This window comes from Haliotis cracherodii, unplaced genomic scaffold, assembly GCF_022045235.1.
Source record: "Haliotis cracherodii isolate W230 unplaced genomic scaffold, xgHalCrac1.p SCAF_9, whole genome shotgun sequence".
NCBI lineage: Eukaryota > Metazoa > Mollusca > Gastropoda > Lepetellida > Haliotidae > Haliotis > Haliotis cracherodii.
In genome coordinates this window covers 49,981,124-50,007,106 of record NW_027266343.1, presented here as the reverse complement: position 1 = coordinate 50,007,106, position 25,983 = coordinate 49,981,124, and the positions used below count along the sequence as shown (strand labels likewise).

At 41.1% G+C, this 25,983-nt stretch overlaps 1 protein-coding gene across 1 annotated transcript in view; it reads left to right on the top strand.

Moving 5' to 3' along the window:
* Positions 1-2,960: 2,960 nt before the first annotated feature.
* The window catches only part of LOC139452642 (E3 ubiquitin-protein ligase MARCHF5-like), a 67,026-nt gene continuing 44,003 nt past the window's right edge, over positions 2,961-25,983 (top strand). Inside the window, exons 1-4 of the mRNA XM_071234180.1 lie at positions 2,961-3,235; positions 4,398-4,603; positions 5,137-5,267; positions 14,421-14,607. Of these exons, the coding sequence (XP_071090281.1) occupies positions 3,195-3,235; positions 4,398-4,603; positions 5,137-5,267; positions 14,421-14,607 (565 nt within the window). The 5' untranslated portion in view covers positions 2,961-3,194. The remainder of the gene's footprint in view (positions 3,236-4,397; positions 4,604-5,136; positions 5,268-14,420; positions 14,608-25,983) is intronic.

Genomic DNA, 25,983 nt, shown 5'->3' with positions numbered 1-25,983 from the left:
TTACGATTATCTGACTGACGCATATATAGCGACGTGCTTACATGTCTGTGCGTGTGTGCGTGCGTGCGTGCGTGCGTGCGTGCGTGCGTGCGTGTCTGCGTTCCTGCGTCTGCTTGTACTTGTCCGGACGTTTTCTGGTTTTGTAGCGCTAGCCCACTGAGACACACGCAGCAGTTTAACGTGGATACCTAACTCAGACACAGTTGACTGACTCTGAACCGGCCAGTCCTTGTTGTATTCCCTTAATGCCGAGCGCCAGGCAAGGTAAGAGCAAGTTTCATCTTTAAGTGACTTTTTGGTATGACGCGGCACGTGAACCCAACCATTAACCTTCCGCTCTCCGGGCAGATGCTCTATCCACTACGCCACGGATACAACATATTCAGGCGCTGGTAATAAATACTTTTTATCATCCAAAACTGGCTCCCACAGGAGATATCGCTTGGATTAGATCAAGCGATATCTACACTGTAGTTATCGCTGCAATGACATTACATCACAATGCTTTGCAGACCTTTGTGACGTCACTGGTTACAATGACGTCACAATCAAATGACATCACTAATGGCTCTGCTACTGGAGCTGTTAGCAGTACTTTTTACACCGAAGAAACTGCTTATTACTGTCTACAAATTGAAAAAGGTTGGAAGAATGATGTTGGGTGATAAATAAAATCTAACCCTCGTGTCTTTTGATATCAAATATATCAACACTCGTTGATATATTTGATATCAAAAGACTCGAGAGTGAGATTCTCTATTTGAACAGTCCCTTAACGCCAACAATACAATAACACCAACAATAACGTCCGCAAACAAACACATGACGTCAACAACACCTTTTTGCCCCAACTAGACCATGCCACTCGGGGAAACACGCATGCAAGAGCTGACAACGCAGCAAATACACGGACGCCACAAGTTGCCAAGGAAGGACATTATTGAACAAGATCGTGTAATGAAACAGTTTAGACGTTTTGACAAAGATACATTGTGTCGGAGCTGCATGGCGTCCGACATATTAAAGAATCAGAAATTGAATTAACAGAAATGGAGCCAAATGTTTTTTAAAACCTTATGTCAGAATGTGTGTACAAAACCGACAGCCTTCCTAATTTTTTGCGAACCAAATGTACTTGCTCTTCATGACGCCGGCAATGACTGACGAAACACTTCATTATTATGATCATTCATCGATTGGTATTATTTTGACCGCTATAATCAGTCCATTTTTTACGACTCTCCCTCCGATACTGTCGTTTTTCACCAAGACTCTCCCGATTCTCCTACGATTCTGATTCCTATGATAATAAGAATATCAACATCATACGAGCCATAAGTACTGGGAAAATAATTTTTCCTTCAAAAAATATTTATTCACTGGATGAATTGAGAAATGGAGTTGTCCTTCTCCATTATAAATGATCGGTCCCTAACCTGTGCATCGTCAGTAAGGAAGGTTGGCGAGCCCGGACACAAACTATAGATATGGCTCTCAAGACAAAACATGGTAAACTGTCATGTAGGAAATAACACGGAATTACATGCATAATTCACCTTCACTTGATTAATGTATCCAATTATTTTATGCGTGACACTTTAATAAACAATTCATTTATTCATTAATGAGGATTCAAGTGGGATCGGCACTTCAAACTGCCTGCTCTTAGTGTGAGCATCGCCCCGCTGTCATGGCGGACAAGCAGTAATTAATGTCGTAAACAAACATAAGAGACATAAAAAGATCTGACGATGAATTAAAAGTTTTACAAAGTTTTCAAACTCATGTGATCAGATTGTAGTCAACTGGTAAAGTCGTCCTAAGCAACAAAGTCACTAAACACGTTAATAATTTCAGTACAGATATATTGCGGCAACCATTGACTCGAATGTAAGGGTTAACATTTTGTATTATAGATCCCGGGTGGATTAATTAAATGACTGTTTGTATTGTTTGATTCTGAGAGAAACGTATTGACATAACATGTGGATAATGAGGTTGTATTTGATAATCCAGGACGGGTACACGGATGTACATTTGCAATGTTAAATTAGGCCGAGAAGGAGAGGCTATATCCTACACTATACGTGGAGACTTATATAACCATAAAGCATCTATTGATTGGATCTTCTTTTTGACGGAACACGGGGTGAGGTACGTCAGCATCAACTTGGTGAGCCCTCAGACATCCTAATGAGGGGTAAACGATAAATGTTTCTAGGATCAGATATGGTCAGACTGGAATGGGAAAATTCTGATTAAAACAATAACATTTATATGCCTCTACACTATGCCAAAGAGCAGTGAGAAAATGAGTGAACGTGAGTTTAACGCTGTTTTTAACAGCACAGTATTTCCGTAATATCAATGGAAACAGTAATATCAATGTGCGATGTCGGTGTAAGAATCTACACCGAAAGGTCGCTAAATGCAATAAACATAAACCAGAAGTTGTTATCAATAAAGATGTATGTTTTCTTATTTACTCACCAGAATTTATTGCAGAATGTCAATTAAACACTTTGGGAAACAGTTGATATAATATAATACGAATTGATGTGATAAGTCTTTGTTGGTGGGACCGACACCTCGTTGGGAATATAAGCCTTTGTCTACTTTTGACCTGTTACTATAAGACAATTACTCTTCAAGAACACAATTTCTGAACACAAAACATTTTGCTGAATAAACGATTATCATGGGGGAAAATGACTTTTTCATTTTGATGTTTATTTTCTCATATGAAAATGAAGATATAAAATTTACAGAGTAGTTTAAGATATATTCTCTAAGGAAAAATACATATTTATCATCTCTATGTTGACAAGCAACAAACTTAAACTATTCTTACATTTTTGTTGTCCACTACCACGACAAATCAGAAACACACACACGATTTCTGTATACGTTTTGATGAAATGACTGGTCCCCTTGTTCTTCCACTTCCGGTGCAACAAACGTTTCCGGTTTTAGCCGTGACCGAGAAATCATCTGATAATTTTCTCACGCATTATGTGAAAGTTAGATAAGATATTTTGTTAACTAGCATATTGCTCGCTATATTTTGTTTCTATACATACTAGTGCACGAATGAAGACAATGAATGACAGCCGTGTTTGAGGAGAAGCGCTTAAACTGTCCGTGACAGTGTTTTCATAAATATTAGACTCTTAGAGCATCGAGTTGTGAAGGAAATGGCACAAAGCAGATTAAAAGAAGATGAAGTCGACACCCGGTAATTAACATACTATTGTGTGATTGCATATCAATTTCCTTTAGTCGTCGCCTGATTGTAATAAATCCATATTTCTGTTTTCCAGTAAATTCTAGTTTGACCCAAATCGTATAGCCGACTGTAATAGTTATTAATGAGGTAATATCAATTGAAAAGTGACATGTAAAAGGATCTTTGGGTCTTACATGATATGTTTGTACCCTGGTATTTAATGTCATATCTTTAAAAAAAATGTGATGGTATAATGGTTGTTGCAGTCTCCGACTTTGGCCACCAGCGTGAAGCCAGATTCTTGTAATATACTATTTAGTCTAATGAGCTCAGCTAACAATTGTCTGTATCTTTACACTACAGTATCTAATAAAAATGATGCCAAGAGGCAAGTCCAAGCTAGTAGACACAAAGTTTTTGGCACAAAGTGTAGTTGCATGTGAAATGAAAGAAAACATGTGGCTTCTTATGGCATGTAATAGCTTACTGGTACAGCTACTGTATCTCCCCATTTTTGTCCTTGTTTGTTTACAGCTGTTTTAAATGTCACATCTGAAGCTTTGATTCGTTGAATATCACAGAAGTCTTTCCCCCAAATAAAGCAGACATGCGCTGACATAATTTTTGGCAATATTCTAGCTATGTGATTGTGGTCTGTACATAATCAAGTCTGGACCAGGCTACTGTTATCACCAGCATCAATCTGCACATCTGGGAAACAATGACATGCATTACCAAGTCAGCTTGTCTGATCCCCTGATCCCAGGCGCATGATGACCTCTGTGGCCAAGTTGAAAGAACAAGGGATTAAAACAAGGACTGGTCGGCTTGGAGTCAGTATACTGTGTCAGAGTGGGGTATCCAAGTTAAACTATGGTATGGTATCTCATTGGGCCAGTACTATGAAACTGGCATCAATCCGGACTAATACAAACAGCCACACATGCATGCACTTCACTATATAAGTGCAATCATCTTGACTGACGTTAAGCCAATTTTCACCTAATCTTGCCCAGATCCAATTGTGTACATAATAGACAAAGCTCACAAGATCATCTTCAAGCTATGTCCATTTGTGAATCGTGGCATTTATATTGGTTCAGTCTTCTGGACGTCGGGAGACGAGGGACTTTGACTGTATCTTCCTTCATGTCTGTTTCATTCCTTTCAGGCGTTCTTGTTGGGTTTGTTTTGCCACTGATGATGATGACCGGGATGCTGCGTGGGTGCGCCCATGTCGGTGTAAAGGAACGACAAAATGGGTCCATCAGAATTGCCTGCAGCGCTGGATAGATGAGAAACAGAAGGGAAATAGTACAGCCAAAGTAGCCTGCCCACAATGCAATACAGAGTACATGATCATATTTCCTAAATTAGGTAAGGCAAATACTTATCAGATTATGTGTGAGTTGAACAGTAAAGCATGACAGGCGAATAGTGACTTGTCAAAGTTGTATTATGTTTGTCTCATGACAAATTAAGATAAGGACTCTCAAATATATTTTCTTGCTTTATGGCTTTTCTTGGTCAGAAGCAAGTATTGATAAATGGGTTCAGCATTGATTTGAGGTTAATTTTCTAAAAAAAACAACCCTGTAAACAAATTTGCTTACAATAGTGAAAACAAGAGTGAGTGAAAAAGTTAATATTTTCAATCAAAGCATTCTAAATTTGTTTTCTCTCTTTTGAAAATTTAGGGTAAGCTCATACATTAAACAAAAATAATATATTAATCTGGCCTCAGATTGTAAAGTGTCTGTTTGAAAGAGGTGATTTGCAATGAACAGTACAGTCTGCATAATGGGACATGGTTAGAGATGAGTAGGATGCAGTTGTCACCAGTTGTTTCCAGGTGTGTGTAAATTGTGCCAATTTTAATGATAAAGCTGACAATATGCTTGTATTCCCAGGTCCGATTGTGTACATAATGGATATAGCAGACAAGATCATCTACAAGATGTGTCCATTTGTGGCTGGTGGCATTTTTATTGGTTCAGTCTACTGGACGGCAGTCACGTACGGCGCCGTCACCGTCATGCAGGTATGTTCCCATCAGGCTTTCCTGGCATCACTCTTAGATTAAGAGTGAGGTACTGTCACGCTTTCATGTAGAATGAAGTGCAATCATGCAGTTGTGTCTCTGTCGAGTTTTCTTGGTGGACTGTGATGCAGGTACTTCACTGTTATACTTTCATGTTGATTGAAGAACTGTCATGCAGGTATGTATCCATGTCGCTTTCATGTAGAGTAAAGAACCGTGATGCTGGTACGTCACCATCCCGCTTTCACGTAGAATAGAGTACTGTGATGCTGGTACGTACCCATCACGCTTTCATGTAGAGTAAAGTACCGTGATGCAGGTACATCACCATCACGCTTTCATGTAGAGTAAAGTACTGTGATGCAGGTACGTCACCATCACGCTTTCATGAAGAGTAAAGTACCATGATGCTGGTACGTCACCATCACGCTTTCATGTAGAGTAAAGTACCGTGATGAAGCTACGACACCATCACGCTTTCATGAAGAGTAAAGTACTGTGATGCAGGTACGTCACCATCACGCTTTCATGTAGAGTAGAATACTGTGATGCAGGTACGTCACCATCATGCTTTCATGTAGAGTAGAGTACTGTGATGCTGGTACGTCACCATCATGCTTTCATGAAGAGTAAAGTACCCTGATGCAGGTACGTCACCATCACACTCTCATGAAGAGTAGAGTACCATGATGCTGGTATGTCACCATCATGCTTTCATGTAGAGTAAAGTACCGTGATGCAGGTACGTACCCATCACGCTTTCACGTAGAGTAGAGTACTGTGATGCTGGTATGTACCCATCACGCTTTCATGTTGAGTAAAGTACCGCGATGCAGGTATGTCACCATCATGCTTTCACGTAGAGTAGAGTACTGTGATGCTGGTATGTACCCATCACGCTTTCATGTAGAGTAAAGTAGCGTGATGCTGGTACGTCACCATCATGCTTTCATGAAGAGTAAAGTACTGTGATGCAGGTATGTCACCATCATGCTTTCACGTAGAGTAGAGTACTGTGATGCTGGTATGTACCCATCACGCTTTCATGAAGAGTAAAGTACCGTGATGCAGGTACGTCACCATCGCGCTTTCATGTAGAGTAAAGTACCATGATGCTGGTACGTCATCATCACACTTTCATGTAGAGTAGAGTACCGTGATGCTGGTACGTCACCACGCTTTCATGTTGAGTAAAGTACTGTGATGCAGGTATGTCACCATCACACTCTCACGAAGAGTAGAGTACCGTGATACTGGTACGTCACCATCACGCTTTCACGTAGAGTAAAGTACCGTGATGAAGCTACGTCACCATCACGCTTTCATGTAGAGTAAAGTACCGTGATGCTGGTACGTCACCACGCTTTCATGTTGAGTAAAGTACCGTGATGCAGGTACGTCACCATCACGCTTTCATGTAGAGTAAAGTACCCTGATGCGGGTACGTCACCATCACGCTTTCATGTAGAGTAAAGTACCCTGATGCAGGTATTTCACCATCACGCTTTCATGTTGACTAAAGTACCGTGATGCAGGTACGTACCCATCACGCTTTCATGTAGAGTAAAGTACCATGATGCAGGTACGTCACCATCACGCTTTCATGTAGAGTAAAGTAGCGTGATGCTGGTACGTCACCATCACGCTTTCATGTTGAATAAAGCACTGTCATGCAGGTGTGTATACATTCAGGGTGTATGGAGGAACATAGTGTGTATATTCAGGGTGTATGGTAACATTGTGTATACATTCAGGGTGTATGGATGAACATTGTGTATATATTCAGGGTGTATGGTAACATTGTGTATACATTCAGGGTGTATGGATGAACATAGTGTATATATTCAGGGTGTATGGTAAAATTGTGTATACATTCAGAGTGTATGGAGGAACATGGTGTCTATATTCAGGGTGTATGGAGGAACATAGTGTATACATTCAGGGTGTATGGAGGAACATGGTGTATACATTCAGAGTGTATGGTAACATAGTGTATACATTCAGGGTGTATGGAGGAACATTGTGTCTACATTCAGGGTGTATGGAGGAACATTGTGTATACATTCAGGGTGTATGGTAACATAGTGTATACGTTCAGGGTGTATGGAGGAACATGGTGTATACATTCGGGGTGTATGGAGGAACATGGTGTATACATTCAGTGTGTATGGAGGAACATGGTGTATACATTCAGGGTGTATGGAGGAACATGGTGTATATATTCAGGGTGTATGGTAAAATTGTGTATACAATCAGAGTGTATGGAGGAACATGGTGTCTATATTCAGGGTGTATGGTAACATTGTGTATACATTCAGGGTGTATGGATGAACATAGTGTATATATTCAGGGTGTATGGTAACATTGTGTATACATTCAGGGTGTATGGAAGAACATAGTGTGTATATTCAGGGTGTATGGTAACATTGTGTATACATTCAGGGTGTATGGATGAACATAGTGTATATATTCAGGGTGTATGGTAAAATTGTGTATACATTCAGAGTGTATGGAGGAACATGGTGTCTATATTCAGGGTGTATGGAGGAACATAGTGTATACATTCAGGGTGTATGGAGGAACATGGTGTATACATTCAGGGTGTATGGTAACATAGTGTATACATTCAGGGTGTATGGAGGAACATTGTGTCTACATTCAGGGTGTATGGAGGAACATTGTGTATACATTCAGGGTGTATGGTAACATAGTGTATACATTCAGGGTGTATGGAGGAACATGGTGTCTCTATTCAGGGTGTATGGAGGGACAAAGTGAATACATTCAGGGTGTATGGAGAACGTGTATACATTCAGGGTGTATGGAGGAACATGGTGTATACATTCAAGGTGTATGAGGAACGTGATGTATACATTCAGGGTGTATGGAGGAACATAGTGTATACATTCAGGGTGTATGGAGGAACATGGTGTCTATATTCAGGGTGTATGGAGGAACGTAGTGTATACATTCAGGGTGTATGGAGGAACATGGTGTATACATTCAGGGTGTATGGTAACATAGTGTATACATTCAGGGAGTATGGAGGAACATGGTGTATATATTCAGGGTGTATGATAACATGGTGTATACATTCAGGGTGTATTGAGGAACATGGTGTATATATTCAGGGTGTATGATAACATGGTGTATACATTCAGGGTGTATGGAGGAACATAGTGTATATATTCAGGGTGTATGATAACATGGTGTATACATTCAGGGTGTATGGAGGAACATGGTGTATACATTCAGGGTGTATGATAACATGGTGTATACATTCAGAGTGTATGGAGGAACATGGTGTATATATTCAGGGTGTATCATAACATGGTGTATTTGTTCAGGATGTATGGAGGAACATGGTGTATACATTCAGGGTGTATGGAGGAACATGGTGTATACATTCAGTGTGTATGGAGGAACATTGTGTATACATTCAGGGTGTATGGAGGAACATGGTGTATATATTCAGGGTGTATGATAACATAGTGTATACATTCAGGGTGTATGAGGAACATAGTGTATATATATTCAGGGTGTATGGAGGAACGTGGTGTATACATTCAGAGTGTATGGAGGAACATGGTGTATACATTCAGAGTGTATGGAGGAACATGGTGTATACATTCAGAGTGTATGGAGGAACATGGTGTATACATTCAGGGTGTATGGAGGAACATGGTGTATACATTCAGGGTGTATGGAGGAACATGGTGTCTATATTCAGGGTGTATGGAGGAACATGGTGTATACATTCAGGGTGTATGGAGGAACATGGTGTATACATTCAGGGTGTATGGAGGAACATGGTGTCTATATTCAGGGTGTATGGAGGAGCATAGTGTATACATTCAATAAATGAATCAGGTGAGGTGCTTGGTGCCTTTTCTCCCATCACATCACTCTAATGGTTTCTTCGCGCCATTGCTTGCTGTGGTGCAGAGCACCAGTCCTGTACACTTTGACAAATTACATTTGCCGCTCAATCAAGCAAAGGATGCACCTGGCCAGGTCAGCACCATTACCGGTCCTGGAATATCAATGTTCCTGGTGGCGCTGATCAATGACTGGCAATACTCACAGGAGCCCATCTGGATTACTAGACTTTGTGTTGGCTGTAGGAATGTATGTGTTCTTTCAGCCTCCTTGTTAAAGCTCTACTGGGAACTTGAATACATTGTGGTAGTGGTGACATGAACGCTTGCCAGTGACCACTTGTGACATTTGTTGTTTAAAGGGCCACTCCTTGCCCAATTCCACGATGCATTCTTAGGGCTGTGACTGTCAGTAGTGTATGGGATTTGTGATCGTCTTAGTGCTTTGACTGTCATACGTAAGTCTATGTTAAAGTATGGGAGTTAGTGTCATCTTAGTGCTACAATTGTTGTCAATCTGTGTTAAAGTATGGGATTTACGATCCTCTTAGCGATACGACTGTCGTAAGTCTATGTTTAAGTATGGGAGTTACAGTCATCTTAGTGCTACAATTGTTGCAAGGCTGTGTTAAAGTATAAGATTTACGATCCTCTTAGCCTTACGACTGTCGTATGTCTATGGTCCAGTATGGAAGTTATCATCGTCATAGTATACAGTTGTCATAAGTTGTAGGTAAAGTATTGGCGTTGTTTTCGTCTTGGTGCTACGATTATCGTAAGTCTAAGTTAAAATATGGGATTTATGATTGATCTAGTGCTGCAACTGTCGTAAGTCTATGTTAAAGAATGGGATTATGATCATCTTAGTGCTGAAATTGCATTGTGGAACAGGGACCTGGTAGGGATCATTTGGGCCACAGACGATAAATGCTAGCAATGTACAACACCAGTTAAGTGTCAAACAACATTTGTGATCAATAGTATGGGATAAGGTGTGGCTTTAAGTTTGGGTGTCAAGTCTCATATGTAATCTGTTAATGGCAACAAGTGGTAAACGGTGCAGAAAACTCCTGGGGATTCATTTTCAGCATCAGTAGACTTGCAAACTGCTTTGATTTGAACAGGAATTGAAGCTTAAGTAAGCTGAAGCTTTGAGCTAAACACTTCATGTTCCATTTTTTATAAAATGCACACTTTGTTCACATGAGCTCATGTATGTCCCATTTCTGGGACCCATGAAGATCCGGGGTAGAATAGATCTTCAGCAACCCATGCTTGCCGTATAAGGTGACTATGCTTGTAGTATAAGGCGACTAACGGGATCGGGTGGTCAGGCTCACTGACTTGGTTGATGCATGTCATCGATCCCAATTGTGTGGATCGATGCTCATGATATTAATCACAGGATTGTCTGGTCCAGACTCGATTATTTACAGACCATTGTCATATAGCTGGAATATTGCTGAGTGCAGAGTTAAACAACAAACCAACTAACCAACCCATTTCTGGTGTCCCTGTTGTGATATTGCTGAAATATTGCTTATAGCAGCGTAAACCCATTCCCACTCACTAATTCTACCTAATTGTGTGAGAAAGACCTGTTTGATCATGACGAAGTTGCTCATAATCATAGAGATATGTCAGTACAGCCCTATAAGTAAGTGTACGAAGTGTCTCAGTTAGCCCTATAAATAAGTGAATGAGGTGTCTCAGTACAGCCCTATAACTAAGTGTACAAAGTGTCTCAGTACAGCCCTATAACTAAGTGTACAAAATGTCTCAGTACAGCCCTATAATAACTAAGTGTACCAAGATATCTCATTACAGCCCTATAACTAAGTTTACCAGGATATCTCAGTACAGCCCTATAACTAACTGTACCAGGATATCTCAGTACAGCCCTATAACTAAGTGTACCGGGATATCTCAGTACAGCCCTATAACTAAGTGTACCAAGTGTCTCAGTACAGCCCTATAACTAAGTGTACCAAGTGTCTCAGTACACCCCTATAACTAAGTGTACCAAGTGTCCCAGTACAGCCCTATACTAAGTGTACCAGGATATCTCAGTACAGCCCTATAACTAAGTGTACCAAGTGTCTCAGTACAGCCCTATAACTAAGTGTACCAAGTGTCTCAGTACAGCCCTGTAACTAAGTGTACCAAGTATCTCAGTACAGCCCTATAACTAAGTGTACCAAGTGTCTCAGTACAGCCCTATAACTAAGTGTACAAAGTATCTCAGTACAGCCCTATAACTAAGTGTACCAAGTGTCTCAGTACAGCCCTATAACTAAGTGTACCAAGTGTCTCAGTACAGCCCTGTAACTAGGTGTACCAAGTGTCCCAGTACAGCACTGTAACTAAGTGTACCAAGTATCTCAATACAGCCCTATAACTAAGTGTACCAAGTGTCTCAGTACAGCCCTATAACTAAGTGTACAAAGTGTCTCAGTACAGCCCTATAACTAAGTGTACAAAGTGTCTCAGCACAGCCCTATACTAAGTGTACCAAGTGTGTCAGTACAGCCCTGTAGCTAAGTGTACCAAGTGTCTCAGTACAGCCCTATACTAAGTGTACCAAGTGTCTCAATGCAGCCCTATACTAAGTGTACCAAGTGTTCCAGTACAGCCCTATAACTAAGTGTACAAAGTATCTCAGTACAGCCCTGTAACTAAGTGTACCAAGTGTCCCAGTACAGCCCTATACTAGGTGTACCAAGTGTCTCAGTACAGCCCTATAACTAAGTGTACCAAGTGTCTCAGTACAGCCCTATAACTAAGTGTACAAAGTGTCTCAGTACAGCCCTGTAACTAAGTGTACCAAGTGTCCCAGTACAGCCCTATACTAGGTGTACCAAGTGTCTCAGTACAGCCCTATAACTAAGTGTACCAAGTGTCTCAGTACAGTCCTATAACTAAGTGTACCAAGTGTCTCAGTACAGCCCTATAACTAAGTGTACCAAGTGTCCCAGTACAGCCCTATAACTAAGTGTACCAAGTGTCTCAGTACAGCCCTGTAACTAAGTGTACCAAGTGTCCCAGTACAGCCCTATAACTAAGTGTACCAAGTATCTCAGTACAGCCCTATACTAAGTGTACCAAGTGTCTCAGTACAGCCCTATAACTAAGTGTACCAGGATATCTCAGTACAGCCCTATAACTAAGTTTACCAAGTATCTCAGTACAGCCCTATAACTAAGTGTACCAAGTGTCTCAGTACAGCCCTATATCTAAGTGTACCAAGTGTCTCAATGCAGCCCTATAACTAAGTGTACCAGGATATCTCAGTACAGCCCTATAACTAAGTGTACCAAGTATCTCAATACAGCCCTATAACTAAGTGTACCGGGATATCTCAGTACAGCCCTATAACTAAGTGTACAAAGTGTCTCAGCACAGCCCTATAACTAAGTGTACCAAGTGTCTCAGTACAGCCCTATAACTAAGTGTACCAAGTGTCTTAATGCAGCCCTATACTAAGTGTACCAAGTGTCTCAGTACAGCCCTATAACTAAGTGTACCAAGTGTCTTAATGCAGCCCTATACTAAGTGTACCAAGTGTCTCAGTACAGCCCTATAACTAAGTGTACCAAGTGTCCCAGTACAGCCCTATAACTAAGTGTACCAAGTGTCTCAGTACAGCCCTATAACTAAGTGTACCAAGTGTCTCAATGCAGCCCTATACTAAGTGTACCAAGTGTCTCAGTACAGCCCTATAACTAAGTGTACCAAGTGTCTCAGTACAGCCCTATAACTAAGTGTACCAAGTGTCTCAATGCAGCCCTATACTAAGTGTACCAAGTGTCTCAGTACAGCCCTATACTAAGTGTACCAAGTGTCTCAGTACAGCCCTGTACTAAGTGTACCAAGTGTCTCAGTACAGCCCTATACTAAGTGTACCAAGTGTCTCAGTACAGCCCTATACTAAGTGTACCAAGTGTCTCAGTACAGCCCTATACTAAGTGTACCAAGTGTCTCAGTACAGCCCTATAACTAAGTGTACCAAGTGTCTCAATGCAGCCCTATAACTAAGTGTACCAAGTATCTCAATGCAGCCCTATAACTAAGTGTACCAAGTGTCTCAGTACAGCCCTATAACTAAGTGTACCAAGTGTCTCAATGCAGCCCTATACTAAGTGTACCAAGTGTCTCAGTACAGCCCTATAACTAAGTGTACCAAGTGTCTCAGTACAGCCCTATAACTAAGTGTACCAAGTGTCTCAATGCAGCCCTATACTAAGTGTACCAAGTGTCTCAGTACAGCCCTATACTAAGTGTACCAAGTGTCTCAGTACAGCCCTGTACTAAGTGTACCAAGTGTCTCAGTACAGCCCTATACTAAGTGTACCAAGTGTCTCAGTACAGCCCTATACTAAGTGTACCAAGTGTCTCAGTACAGCCCTATACTAAGTGTACCAAGTGTCTCAGTACAGCCCTATAACTAAGTGTACCAAGTGTCTCAATGCAGCCCTATAACTAAGTGTACCAAGTATCTCAATGCAGCCCTATAACTAAGTGTACCAAGTGTCTCAGTACAGCCCTATAACTAAGTGTACCAAGTGTCTCAGTACAGCCCTAAAACTAAGTGTACCAAGTGTTTCAGTACAGCCCTATAACTAAGTGTACCAAGTGTCTCAGTACAGCCCTATAACTAAGTGTACCAAGTGTCTCAGTACACCCCTATAACTAAGTGTACCAAGTGTCTCAGTACACCCCTATAACTAAGTGTACCAAGTGTCTCAATGCAGCCCTATAACTAAGTGTACCAAGTATCTCAATGCAGCCCTATAACTAAGTGTACCAAGTGTCCCAGTACACCCCTATAACTAAGTGTACCAAGTGTCCCAGTACAGCCCTATAACTAAGTGTACCAAGTGTCTCAGTACAGCCCTATAACTAAGTGTACCAAGTATCTCAATACAGCCCTATAACTAAGTGTACCAAGTGTCTCAGTACACCCCTATAACTAAGTGTACCAAGTGTCTCAGTACACCCCTATAACTAAGTGTACCAAGTGTCTCAGTACAGCCCTATAACTAAGTGTACCAAGTGTCTCAGTACAGCCCTATAACTAAGTGTATCAAGTGTCCCAGTACAGCCCTAAAACTAAGTGTACCAAGTGTCTCAGTACAGCCCTATAACTAAGTGTACCAAGTGTCTCAGTACAGCCCTATAACTAAGTGTACCAAGTGTATCAGTACAGCCCTATAACTAAGTGTACCAAGTGTCCCAGTACAGCCCTATAACTAAGTGTACAAACTGTTGGTTGCAGGTGCTGGGACACAAGGAGGGGCTGAATGTGATGGAGAGAGCAGATCCTCTGTTCCTCCTTATCGGATTACCCACAATCCCTGTGATGCTCATCCTGGGAAAGATGGTCCGCTGGGAAGACTATGTGCTCCGGCTGTGGAGAAAGCACTCTGCCAAACTGCCTCTCCTCAACTACCTGTTTCCTGATGGTAAGTGTCGCTGTGTGTACCGGAATGCAGTGGTCCAGGGTAGATCCTGAGTTGATCCTGGGAAGATCCAGGGTGTAACTGGTTTGATCCTGGTTTGATCCTGGGTTGATCCTGGGTTGGTCCTGGATAGATCCTGGGTAGACCCAGGGTAGATCCTGGATAGATCCAGGGAAAGATCCTGGGTTGGTCCTGGATAGATCCTGGGTAGACCCAGGGTAGATCCTGGATAGATCCAAGGAAAGATCCTGGGTTGATCCTGGATAGATCCTGGATAGATCTAGGGAAAGATCCTGGGTTGATCCTGGATAGATCCTGGATAGATCCTGGGAAAGATCCTGAGTTGATCCTGGGTTGATCCTAGATAGATCCAGGGAAAGATCCTGGATAGATCCTTAAAGTTTTTAGGCTACAGTTTGCTGTGCAGAGTGGTAAACATCTAAGATCTGCATTACCCCGGGCTTTCCTCCCATATGAAACTGATACACCGTGATGTAACTGAAATACTGTTCAAAGCAGCACTGAACCTAACATACTTACTCTCTCTGGAGGCTCCCAGAGCCACCTGGGATGCAGTCTTTTCCAGATATATGATCTGGAACTTCACTGGGAGTTTCAGGATTACTCCTGCTGCGGTTTTCTCATGTCCTCACAAAACAAATGTTTGGCGTCATGAAAATACTTTTGTTAAGTCGTTAAGTGAAGATACTGTGTGTCTTTGTTGTAACATATAGTTTCTTTACACTGTGTCTACCATCTATCTACCTGGATATACTTGGAAGGGGTAGAGTTTACTAATTTTCACCAGGTGGTTTGTTCCCCTAAAATATTCTCCTAGAATTCTGAATTCTGTGAAATTTGAACACATTAGCATTAATAATTTTGTTGTGGTATTCCGCATTGCGGAATTTGTCCCTTAATAATTGAAGGCGGTATGTTTCATTCCAAAATGGTAAAATATTTGAAGGTTACAAGTGATATGACATGATATGCTGCGGAATTGTGATTTATGTTTTAGAATGTGCTGGTTATGGTGCCAATTACGTTGGTGAAATTGGAATGGAATTAAAAGTCTGTGTTAGGGTACATATCGTCTGATCTTAGGTTTACAGAGACATCCTACATTTTCAGACGACCATGTTTATCACGATTACTTGCGCTAAAACGGGGGGGTGTAGCATCACTCAGACATTGTCAATACTCAGATGATGGCTTGTTCTTAAGAGAAAGTTGTCTTTTATAAGTGAGTGAGATGTTTTACAGTTCGTGTGATAAGAGAGAAAACTACGACTGTTTCTTAAGTGTCCGAAAACCTCTAACACGGGGATGAACAACACATCTATCCGAATGTAGGGTGCTTTAAAATGAGGGGACACATTGATCAGTGTGGTAATGGAAACTGAAAGATTTTTCCATTTTACAAAAAAAATTCAGATGAAAAATCAATTCACCAAGAGGAAGAGACACTGTTCATAAACATATTTCAACCAGTACTGAGCTCTGGTAAACAAGAAATGCAATGATGCTGTATATAATGAATGTATAAAAATAGTTTATTATTGATCCATGTAAATGGTGTACATTGCCGCCCATGTGTCATTGCAGGTTATGATGACATATTGCAATGACTATGACGTCATATTGTTATGATGACGTCATATTGTAGCAGTTATGAGCTGACGAACTCCTGAAAGGAGTGAAAGTACTTTGTACGTAAAGAAGAGTATTTGGAGATCATAGTTACTTTGTTATGTGTATATGTAGGACTCAGATTGATGGTACGACTCTGATCTGTGGCGGATTCTCAGATCTATGGCACATTCCACACAGGGGGCAGATATTGGCGTTTGCTCAGATCTATTGCAGATTATCATATAATAGAAATAATTGGCAATTTTGATACTGCTAAACATTGTATAGATTCATCTATAGCGGCAGACTTTTGAGGATACAATGTTGTTATTTATCTGGATTATTTTTAGCGTTTCCCCTTTGGAACATCGTCGGTGCAGGGATTTCATATTGGTACTTTCCTTAAAAACGTTACCCGAAGTTTCATCGTAGAAATAATTCTAAGACCATCCCCTCATTTTCCCAAGTTGATAAAATCCTGAAATTGAAGTTGAAAAATGATTTTAAAATGAATCAGCATTAGGGTCTTTCCCCTCTTTTGATATTGGTTTCTTTCTCTGCCGGCATGAATCTGCTTTAAGAAAACTATAATTTTCTATGGTGTCTGGCTCCATCGTTTTCAACCGATCGCTGTGTCTATCGGTAATAGATGTTAATCATTCATGACGTCATCACAGGCAAGGAGTCGTGATGTCATCTCAAGCATGACGTCAGCCCACAATTGAACTGGTTGTCCTTTCACGGATAAGACATCATTGCAAACATGAAGTCACATAGGAATGAGAATCTGCCACGGGTCTGAAAATCCACCATGAATCTCACGGACTGGCATATTTTGATGTTTTCTCTATGCAGTGACCTTTGACCTTCCGATCCCCTCATGTATCCTGGCATGGAATTCATGATGTATTTCTGTAAGATAATGAAGCCCTATGTTCTGTGATACTTTGATTTATTCATGTTGCGTAGGTGATGTGTTGGGGCTGTAGGTCACACATAGTGTGTGAGAACAAAGAAGGGTTGGCTCCAAACTGGCTGTACTGCGTTGTCTCATCTTGTGTTTTTAATATTACATAGTTTCTTGGTCTGTTTCATTTTCAGAAATGTAAAAAGCAATCTGCACAGAAAAACATTTTTCTTGATGAACAAACGCATGGGATTGAAATTAGCAGTGGCTTGTTAGTCTGAGCCAATTTACCTATATGGGGTAGGTTAATGATTTCCTCATGCAGATGCATGTTAGAATTGGTCTTCAGCTACCGATGCTTGTCGTAAGAGGCAGCTAACGGGATGGGGTGGTCAGGCTCACTGACTTGTTTGATGCATTTCATCGATCTCTATTGCTTAGTTTGATGCTTTTGAAGACAATAACTGGATTATCTGGTCAAGACTCGATTATTTACAGACCACTGTCATATAGCTGGAGTGTGGTGTTAAACAACAAACAAAACAACAAACTAACAAAGTATATAAGTATATATGTGCGTGTATCATAAAATCAACAATGATCATTTCCACATTAAATAAGTTCCATCCGGTGTAAATGTAAAAACTGTTCCATGGGAATAATCCCCTTGAGAAATATGGTACAAAGGAGCAATTTCACTACAGGAACAGATACTCTGTGACAAAGGACCGCCTCCGTGGTCTAGTGGTAGAGCGTCCGCCCAGAGAGCGGAAGGTCCGGGTTCGATCCCCGGCCGCGTCACACCAAAAGGCGTTAAAAGATGGTACTTGTTGTTACCCTGCCTGGCTCTCGGCATTAAGGGGCGAAAACAAGGACTGGTCGGCTCGGAGTCAGTATACTGTGTCTGAGTGGGGTATTCATGTTAAACTGCAGCATGGTATCTCAGTGAGCAAGCACTATAAATCGGCATCAATCCAGACTAGTACAATCAGCGACACATGCACACACGTGCATGCACGTCGCTATATAAGTGCAATAATCTCAGACGCAACGTTAAACCCCATTTCACCTCACGTCACTGATACTGGCCATGTTTCTCCAGGCATACTACAGGTGACTCATCTCCATGACTTGGGGCCAACGGAGGACATGGTTGTTGAACCATTATCAATTAAAACATCAAGTCTTATGATTATTGATGGTGCGGCCGGGTAGCCTAGTGGTTAAAGTGTTAGAGTTTGTGTGGAGGGATATAGGAATATGTGTGGAGAGGTTTGAGGGATGTTCGTGCAGCATTCCAATCTCCCGCTCAAGAGAAGTCTAATCTGTCAAGGGGCGGTGGGGTAGCCTAAGGGTTAAAGTGTTCGCTCGTCATGCCTAAGACCCGGGTTGGATTCCTGGCATGGGTACAATGTGTAAAGCCCATTTCTGGTGTCCTCTGCCGTGATATTAATGGAATATTGCTAAAAGTGGCATAAAACCATACTTACTCACTCACTATGATTATAGACTTGTGTCTCTGGTATGTGAAGAGTGAGGTGAGTTTAATGCTACTTTCAACGGCATGCCAGCTTAAGGTGGGAGAAAATCCCAAAGTGATGCAGTTCTTAGATGATCACCGCTTTGAAACCCATGAGCACGGGTATGATGCCGACAAACCTAGAAACATAATCGGGGTGAACTGGGATTTAAACCTACGATCATAGGTTTCTGGCCAGTGAGTTATGGGACCTTAGACAACTGGTCACCTGTGTGCCCATGTGAAAAAACACTTAGAAACTACACTGACGACTCATAACGCTACAATGAAGATACCAAGGGGGTGCTTTGCAGAGCGTTACTCCATTGCAAGCGATTTACAGCGATTCCGCTTGCAGTCATTCCAATCGCTGACTGAGGTCACTTCGTTCTCAAACCAAAATGGCGTCTGAGTTCGACAGCTGAACAAAAAATTCTTGACTGGATCAACGGGGAAATGAGCAAAGGTAGCTGACACCCCATCATCCTCAGTCTGCTCCACATCTTCCAAGTAGTCATAAATTTCATCAGTTCGTCATCGAGCCTCTTCTATTACGTTCTTCAGTAGGGCAAGGCAACCAAGTGGTAGTTGTGCTGCCATTTTGGAAGAGTGTACAAGCGCTTCAAGGTGTTGGAGACCCTATGACGAGTGACAATTTGCTTACTCTAAGTGATTCATGGCTTCCAACGTGCCCCATGAGGTCAGGGGTCAAAATGTACCCTGGTCAGCTTGTCTGAGACACATAACATTCAGGAAGGACTAGTGACATTTTCTTGTGGACTACCACTTATACCATTTGTTAGATGGCAACTCTAGAAGACCTTTATTATTCCCTGCTATGAATTTGAAGGGGATATAGGAATGGGTGTTGTCCTTCTGTCCGTCCGTCCGTCTGTCCGTCACGTTTTGTTTCTGGAGCAGAACTCAAAAACCATGAGAGATATCTTAACCATACTTGGCACATGGATAGGCCTAGTGGTGATAGTTGCTTGTTGCAGACCAGTGAAATCAAAAACCAATGTCTCACTCGGGTATTTGGAAGAAAGGCAAGCATGTCCTTCTGACCTGTAGCAGTCATGAGTGTAGGTCAAGGTCATACAGTTGGCACTAGAATAGTTCTAATATCGTATAAGTCCAGGAAACAGTTTGTAGTCTGAGGACTTCTTTGTTACTGTACCGTATTCGACGTAATTAGCACCCTGCTCCAATAAGCGCCCAAGGCGATATTTGCTAATATATTGGCAAGTGAACAATCCCAATTAGCACCCCTTCCGATATATCAACTGTGCACAAGATTTATTTATTCGTGTATAATACGCACTCGTGTGTTATATGCACCCTTAATTATAGGCAATAAAATTATGGAAAAATATATCTGTCGTATATAAACATTTCAGACTGTCAGCATAAACCACAAAATTTATCTTTCAACTCTGTTTTTTACACCAAAAAAATATTCTAATAAGTGCCCCATATTTCTAATTTTGAGAACGCCCTGAATACGTTGAATACGGTATACATGGTTTTCTGATGCAGAGTTAAGTGAACACAGTTTGGCAGTATTCACGACAAGATATGACAATTTCAGGTTAATCAAAATGAGATTCAGTTTCACTGCATTGTCAAATAGTCTCCGCTTGTGTTAATTAGAAATGTATCATGTTGCATGATTTTATGGTTATGATATTTCAAAATGTTTGTTGATGATTGGCGTATGACATATATAAAATATGGTTTAATAGTTAGCCACTTTGGTAGCCGATCGTGATCAGTTCTCACATGCCAGTGACTAGACTCAGAACATTGACTGATGTGAAGAAAGCACTAATAGACATGTGATAGACAATAAGATAACATGTACATTTAATGACCGAAACTTCTTCTTCCGTTCAGTGATTGTCTTTTTATTGACACTTCGCTGCTGCTGTTTCTCGTTTTCCTCAACATGTTTAAATACATGTTTCAAACACATCATTCAGATCCCCAGTATTAGTGAGTGAGTGAGTGGAATTTAACGTCACATCGGCAATATTTCAGCCATATTGTGACGGAACAATAATTATATTTTGATTTAATTAAAAGCTGTCAACGATGGACAGTAAGATAACTAGAGTATCACATTTTCGATGTTAAAACTAGTTGAGAACAGTTAAAAAAATACATTATCATTCAACAATACAATATAAAAATGGGCTATAGATCACCAGCAGCCAAAGTGAGGCCACCTCACTAGGGACCGTGGGGACTTACATTACTTTTGCTACCTGCACGGCTCCCCAGCAGGATTTACACCAACCCTTCAGCTGCTGGTGATGGGATGCAATTAAGCCAACACTTAAAATATACAAATATACTACGTTTTAAAACCAATGTTAGAATAAATGTACTTTGAATGATGTGGTCTTACATCCCCAGTATTAGCCCAGTAAGAGTGACAGAATGTCATCAATAATATATCTAGCAAATTCAACAGCCTTACTTGTAGATGTTGTTAGTACTAACGTGGGGAGATATTTTGTTCTTTTTTGATGTATTATTCACAGATTTTCGACCCTGGTGACTTGAAGTCGAGTGTGCTTTTCAACTTAGTGCATACTGTGTGAAATGGGGACAAGTTTTCTCAGAAACTAGCGAAGCTACATAAATGAACATTTGCATGCTTATATAAGAGATACTTCTCAAGATTGAGTTCGAAAAGTGGTCTGGTCAATTATGTTTTTACAGAGCTAAGGCCCTTGATCCATGTTATATTACCTGGTGCGTAGTGTCTGCAATGGGGACATGTTTCTGCTAACTACCGAAGTTAGCTTATCTAAGAGATACTTATCAGTCCTGAGTTATTTTTTTCAGGGATTGGGCCTTTTGTATGTTCACATTTAATCACTTTTATCCCCCGCCCCGAAGTGGAAGGGGAATATAGGAATGAGTGCTGTCTCTCTGTCCTTCCATCCTTCCATCTGTCCATCACATTTCTTTTCCTGGGCAGAACTAAAAAACCATGAGAGATATATTAACCAAACTTGGCACATAGATAGATCTAGTGGTAAACTGGTGCCTATTGATAGTTTTGGGATTTAAAAAAAATAATTTTTTTTCGAGTTTCCGAGGCAATGACTTTGACTTTAGACTGAAAATGGTCCTTTCTAGACAGATCTTGAAAACCGTAGAATATTTCTTGACCAAACTTGACACATTGGTAGGTCTAGTGGTAAACTGATAGTTTAGGATTTTAAAAATTATTTTTCGAGTTTCTATAGGAACGACTTTGACTGAAGATGGCAGTAGTGCTCGTTTCCAGAACATATCTTGAAAACCGTAAATATTTCTTGCCTTGCACACAACCGGACACGGGGAATATGAGTATTTCAAGATTGTTTCTGATGACATAAAGCAGTCCAAGTGCCTATCTCTTCTTAAGGCTTTATAAGACTCGTATTGTATGATTTATGTTCACTACTATATGAACATCCCATATTCTAATATGCCTCATGGCGGGGGATAGTGATGACGCAGTTTTCTTGTTTTCAATTTGATCAGCAAATGCAAATAGTCGGCACAGTATCATGCGTTTTGGTACGCATGCAAATTAAAATTAATTGCATAATTGTGTTATTTCGTGGATATTTTACGCAAATAACAGCTTATCTGGAGTGCTGTTAATAATTATTAATGTTCAGCAGAGTGAAGACCATGGCCTGGGTGAAATGTCACACAAATATTGATGATCTGGAACACATTCAATTTATAGACGTGGAAGCAGGTCAATTTTGATAAACAGTAGGGTCAAGGTTAAGTTGGACCAAGACTCCGAATGATAGTCCAGTTGGGCATGATGGGGCTGGGACTGCTTTCTTGACAACTGTTGATTGATGCGAATGAATATCCATATTTGATTGTATATTGACAGTGCTTAATTGCAGATTGCTTCAATGTTTTATTTAGCTTTGTGTTTGAAGTGAGGGTTAGACTGACTTGAGATGGGCATTAATGTAAATCATTTGTATCATGTCTCCGTATTAATAACTCATTGGATATTTCTTCTTCTGATATTACTTCTTGAACGATGTCTCCTGTTTCCTGCCGAGCTTCAACCCACTCACAACTTCAAGCAGTTGACCTTTTACTGCATGAAGAGTGATCCGAAGACAATTCTTGTTTTTTCTATTTCAATCAGTCATGGTCGACATCTTGCCCTGGTGTGTGTGTGTGTGTGTGTGTGTGTGGGTTTGGGTGGGCGGAGTGATGGTTGTATAGAGCAGGGAGTTAGTGGGCTTCAAGGAAAGAGGTGGAGCTTAAAAAGAAATCGAGGACAGATATTGACTGGGGGCAGGGTATGATTACATTGTTTTGTTGTTGTTTTTTGGGGTTGGGGAGATGGTTGATAAATCTGGATGATGATATTGATAGGGATGGATCTGCCACCCTTCTCAAAGAGACCCTTGTTTCTTGTAGACCCACCTTAACAGCAGGCCTCCTGTATTGGTAGACCCACCTTTACAATTAGACCCACATTCACAGTAGACACACCTTCACCATAGATCAACCTTCACTGTGGACCCCCTTACTGGTAGACACATCTTCACAGATAGACCAAACTTCGTAGTAGACCCACCTTCATCTGGTCTGCTTTCACAGATAGACCCAACTTTACAGATACAGATACCTACTTCATATGGCCTATGTCACAGGTAGTCCCACCTTCATCTGGCCAACATTGACGCATAGACCCACATGTACTGGCCAACATTGACACCTAGACCCACATGTACTGGCCAACATTGACACCTAGACCCACATGTACTGGCCAACATTGACACATAGACCCACATGTACTGGCCAACATTGACACATAGACCCACATGTACTGGCCAACATTGACACCTAGACCCACATGTACTGGCCAACATTGACACATAGACCCACATGTACTGGCCGACATTGACACCTAGACCCACATGTACTGGCCAACATTGACACATAGACCCACATGTACTGGCCAACATTGACACCTAGACCCACATGTACTGGCCAACATTTACACCTAGACCCACATGTACTGGCCAACATTGATGCATAGACCCACATGTACTGGCCAACATTGACACCTAGACCCACATGTACTGGCCAACATTGACACCTAGACCCACCTTCATTTGGCCAACATTGACACCTAGACCCACATGTACTGGCCAACATTGACACATAGACCCACATGTACTGGCCAACATTGACACATAGACCCACATGTACTGGCCAACATTGACACCTAGACCCACATGTACTGGCCAACATTGACACATAGACCCACATGTACTGGCCAACATTGACACATAGACCCACATGTACTGGCCAACATTGACACATAGACCCACATGTACTGGCCTACATTGACACATAGACTCATATGTACTAGGGCTGCAACGATACAGGAAGGTCACGATACGATACGCATCTCGATATTCTGGTCACGATACGATACGTATCTCGATACGCAATGATAAATAAAACAAGACTTAAAGCATGTCAAGATTGAACCTTTCATGATTTTGGAACAGTCAAAATTATTTTATAATAACAAGACTACTGAAGTTGGAACTTTCTCTAACTTTCCTTAAAAACAATTCAAAGTTCAAACACCAGAAAATAATTAATGTACTCCACCGGTGATACAACTTCAAAGAATTTTATCAGGAATAATATATTCCAATATCGTGTTACCTTAGTTGCAGCTTTTACTATATATATATATATATATATATTTCAAATTATAAGAACCACAAGTGTAGCATTTTGGTACTGGTGATTGCTGTTGCAGGATATTTTTACGTATGGAACAATTTGATCAGTCACCCTAGGGACTTCCCGTGCTACATGTATTTCGATTGCGAAAACCTTATGTTGACATATATTCACCAAATTGCCACACACATGACTTTTAAGGAGTCAAAGTATGGCATTTTTAATATATGTATCCATTCTCTAGCAACTAAAGTTCGTTTCAATACGTCAAAAGCGGTAATCTGACCGTGGTTGCAGTATCTCTTCACACACGATTTCACATAACTTAATGAAAAAAATATTAAATGAAATTTTGAATAAAATTAATAAAATATATTACAAACACAAGTCCAGATATATAATGAACACGTTTTAATAACAAGATAGTATAGTAATGGTATTTAATTGCGTACTTCAGTTCGGATTTGCTGACAGGTATTTCCGGTGTTATGTGCTTGCGGGGATCAGCTGATAATGTTTTTTGAGATGGGGAAAAACATGTCGGTGTAAAACCTGAGCTGATTAAAAATGTAAGTACGTTTTGGGGAGCCATGCGTTACCGCGCGCTATAACCAATTTAGCGGTTTATTGAAAGGCACAATAGCGAGGAAACGCTTTACTTGAGATTTGTGTTCCGTATCGTGGCGTATTGATAAATGGGCCCACGTGTATCGTATATCGTATCGTGGGTCAAGTATCGCGATGCATCGGAATATCGGTGTATTGTTTCACCCTTAATATGTACTGGCCAACATTGACACCTAGACCCACATGTACTGGCCGACATTGACACATAGACCCACATGTACTGGCCAACATTGACACATAGACCCACATGTACTTGCCAACATTGACACCTAGACCCACATGTACTGGCCTACATTGACACATAGACCCACATGTACTGGCCAACATTGACACATAGACCCATATGTACTGGCCAACATTGACACCTAGACCCACATGTACTGGCCGACATTGACACATAGACCCACATGTACTGGCCGACATTGACACATAGACCCACATGTACTGGCCAACATTGACACATAGACCCACATGTACTTGCCAACATTGACACATAGACCCACATGTACTGGCCTACATTTGAAAGAGCACCTTCATTAGCACACTGGCACACAATATCTGGCACATCTGGTCCCCAAGAACGCATGTATTGTTGCTGATTCTGCCCTTGTGAATTACACAAAAGTAAACCTGACCTTTGCATCCATTGATGTTGAGGCTTGTTGGAATGTGGTTACTCTTAACATTTGCTGGCTACCCCTGCAAACTGATGCTGATTAAGTATTGATTAATGAGTGGTTGCATGCAGCTCCGTGCCGCCTGCAGAACCGTGATTAAAGACATGTACGGCCGGCCGTGCGTCGGCACCACAACTGGGCAGTCCACAGGAGACACGTGGAAGTCTCTGATGGTGATAGAGTGTCCAGGGAAAACTGTTGTGTGGGGCAGGCGGTGTCCTGTGGTGTGTGCATGTGTGTGTTGGAGTGCATGTGCATGCATGCAGGTACATGTTGAA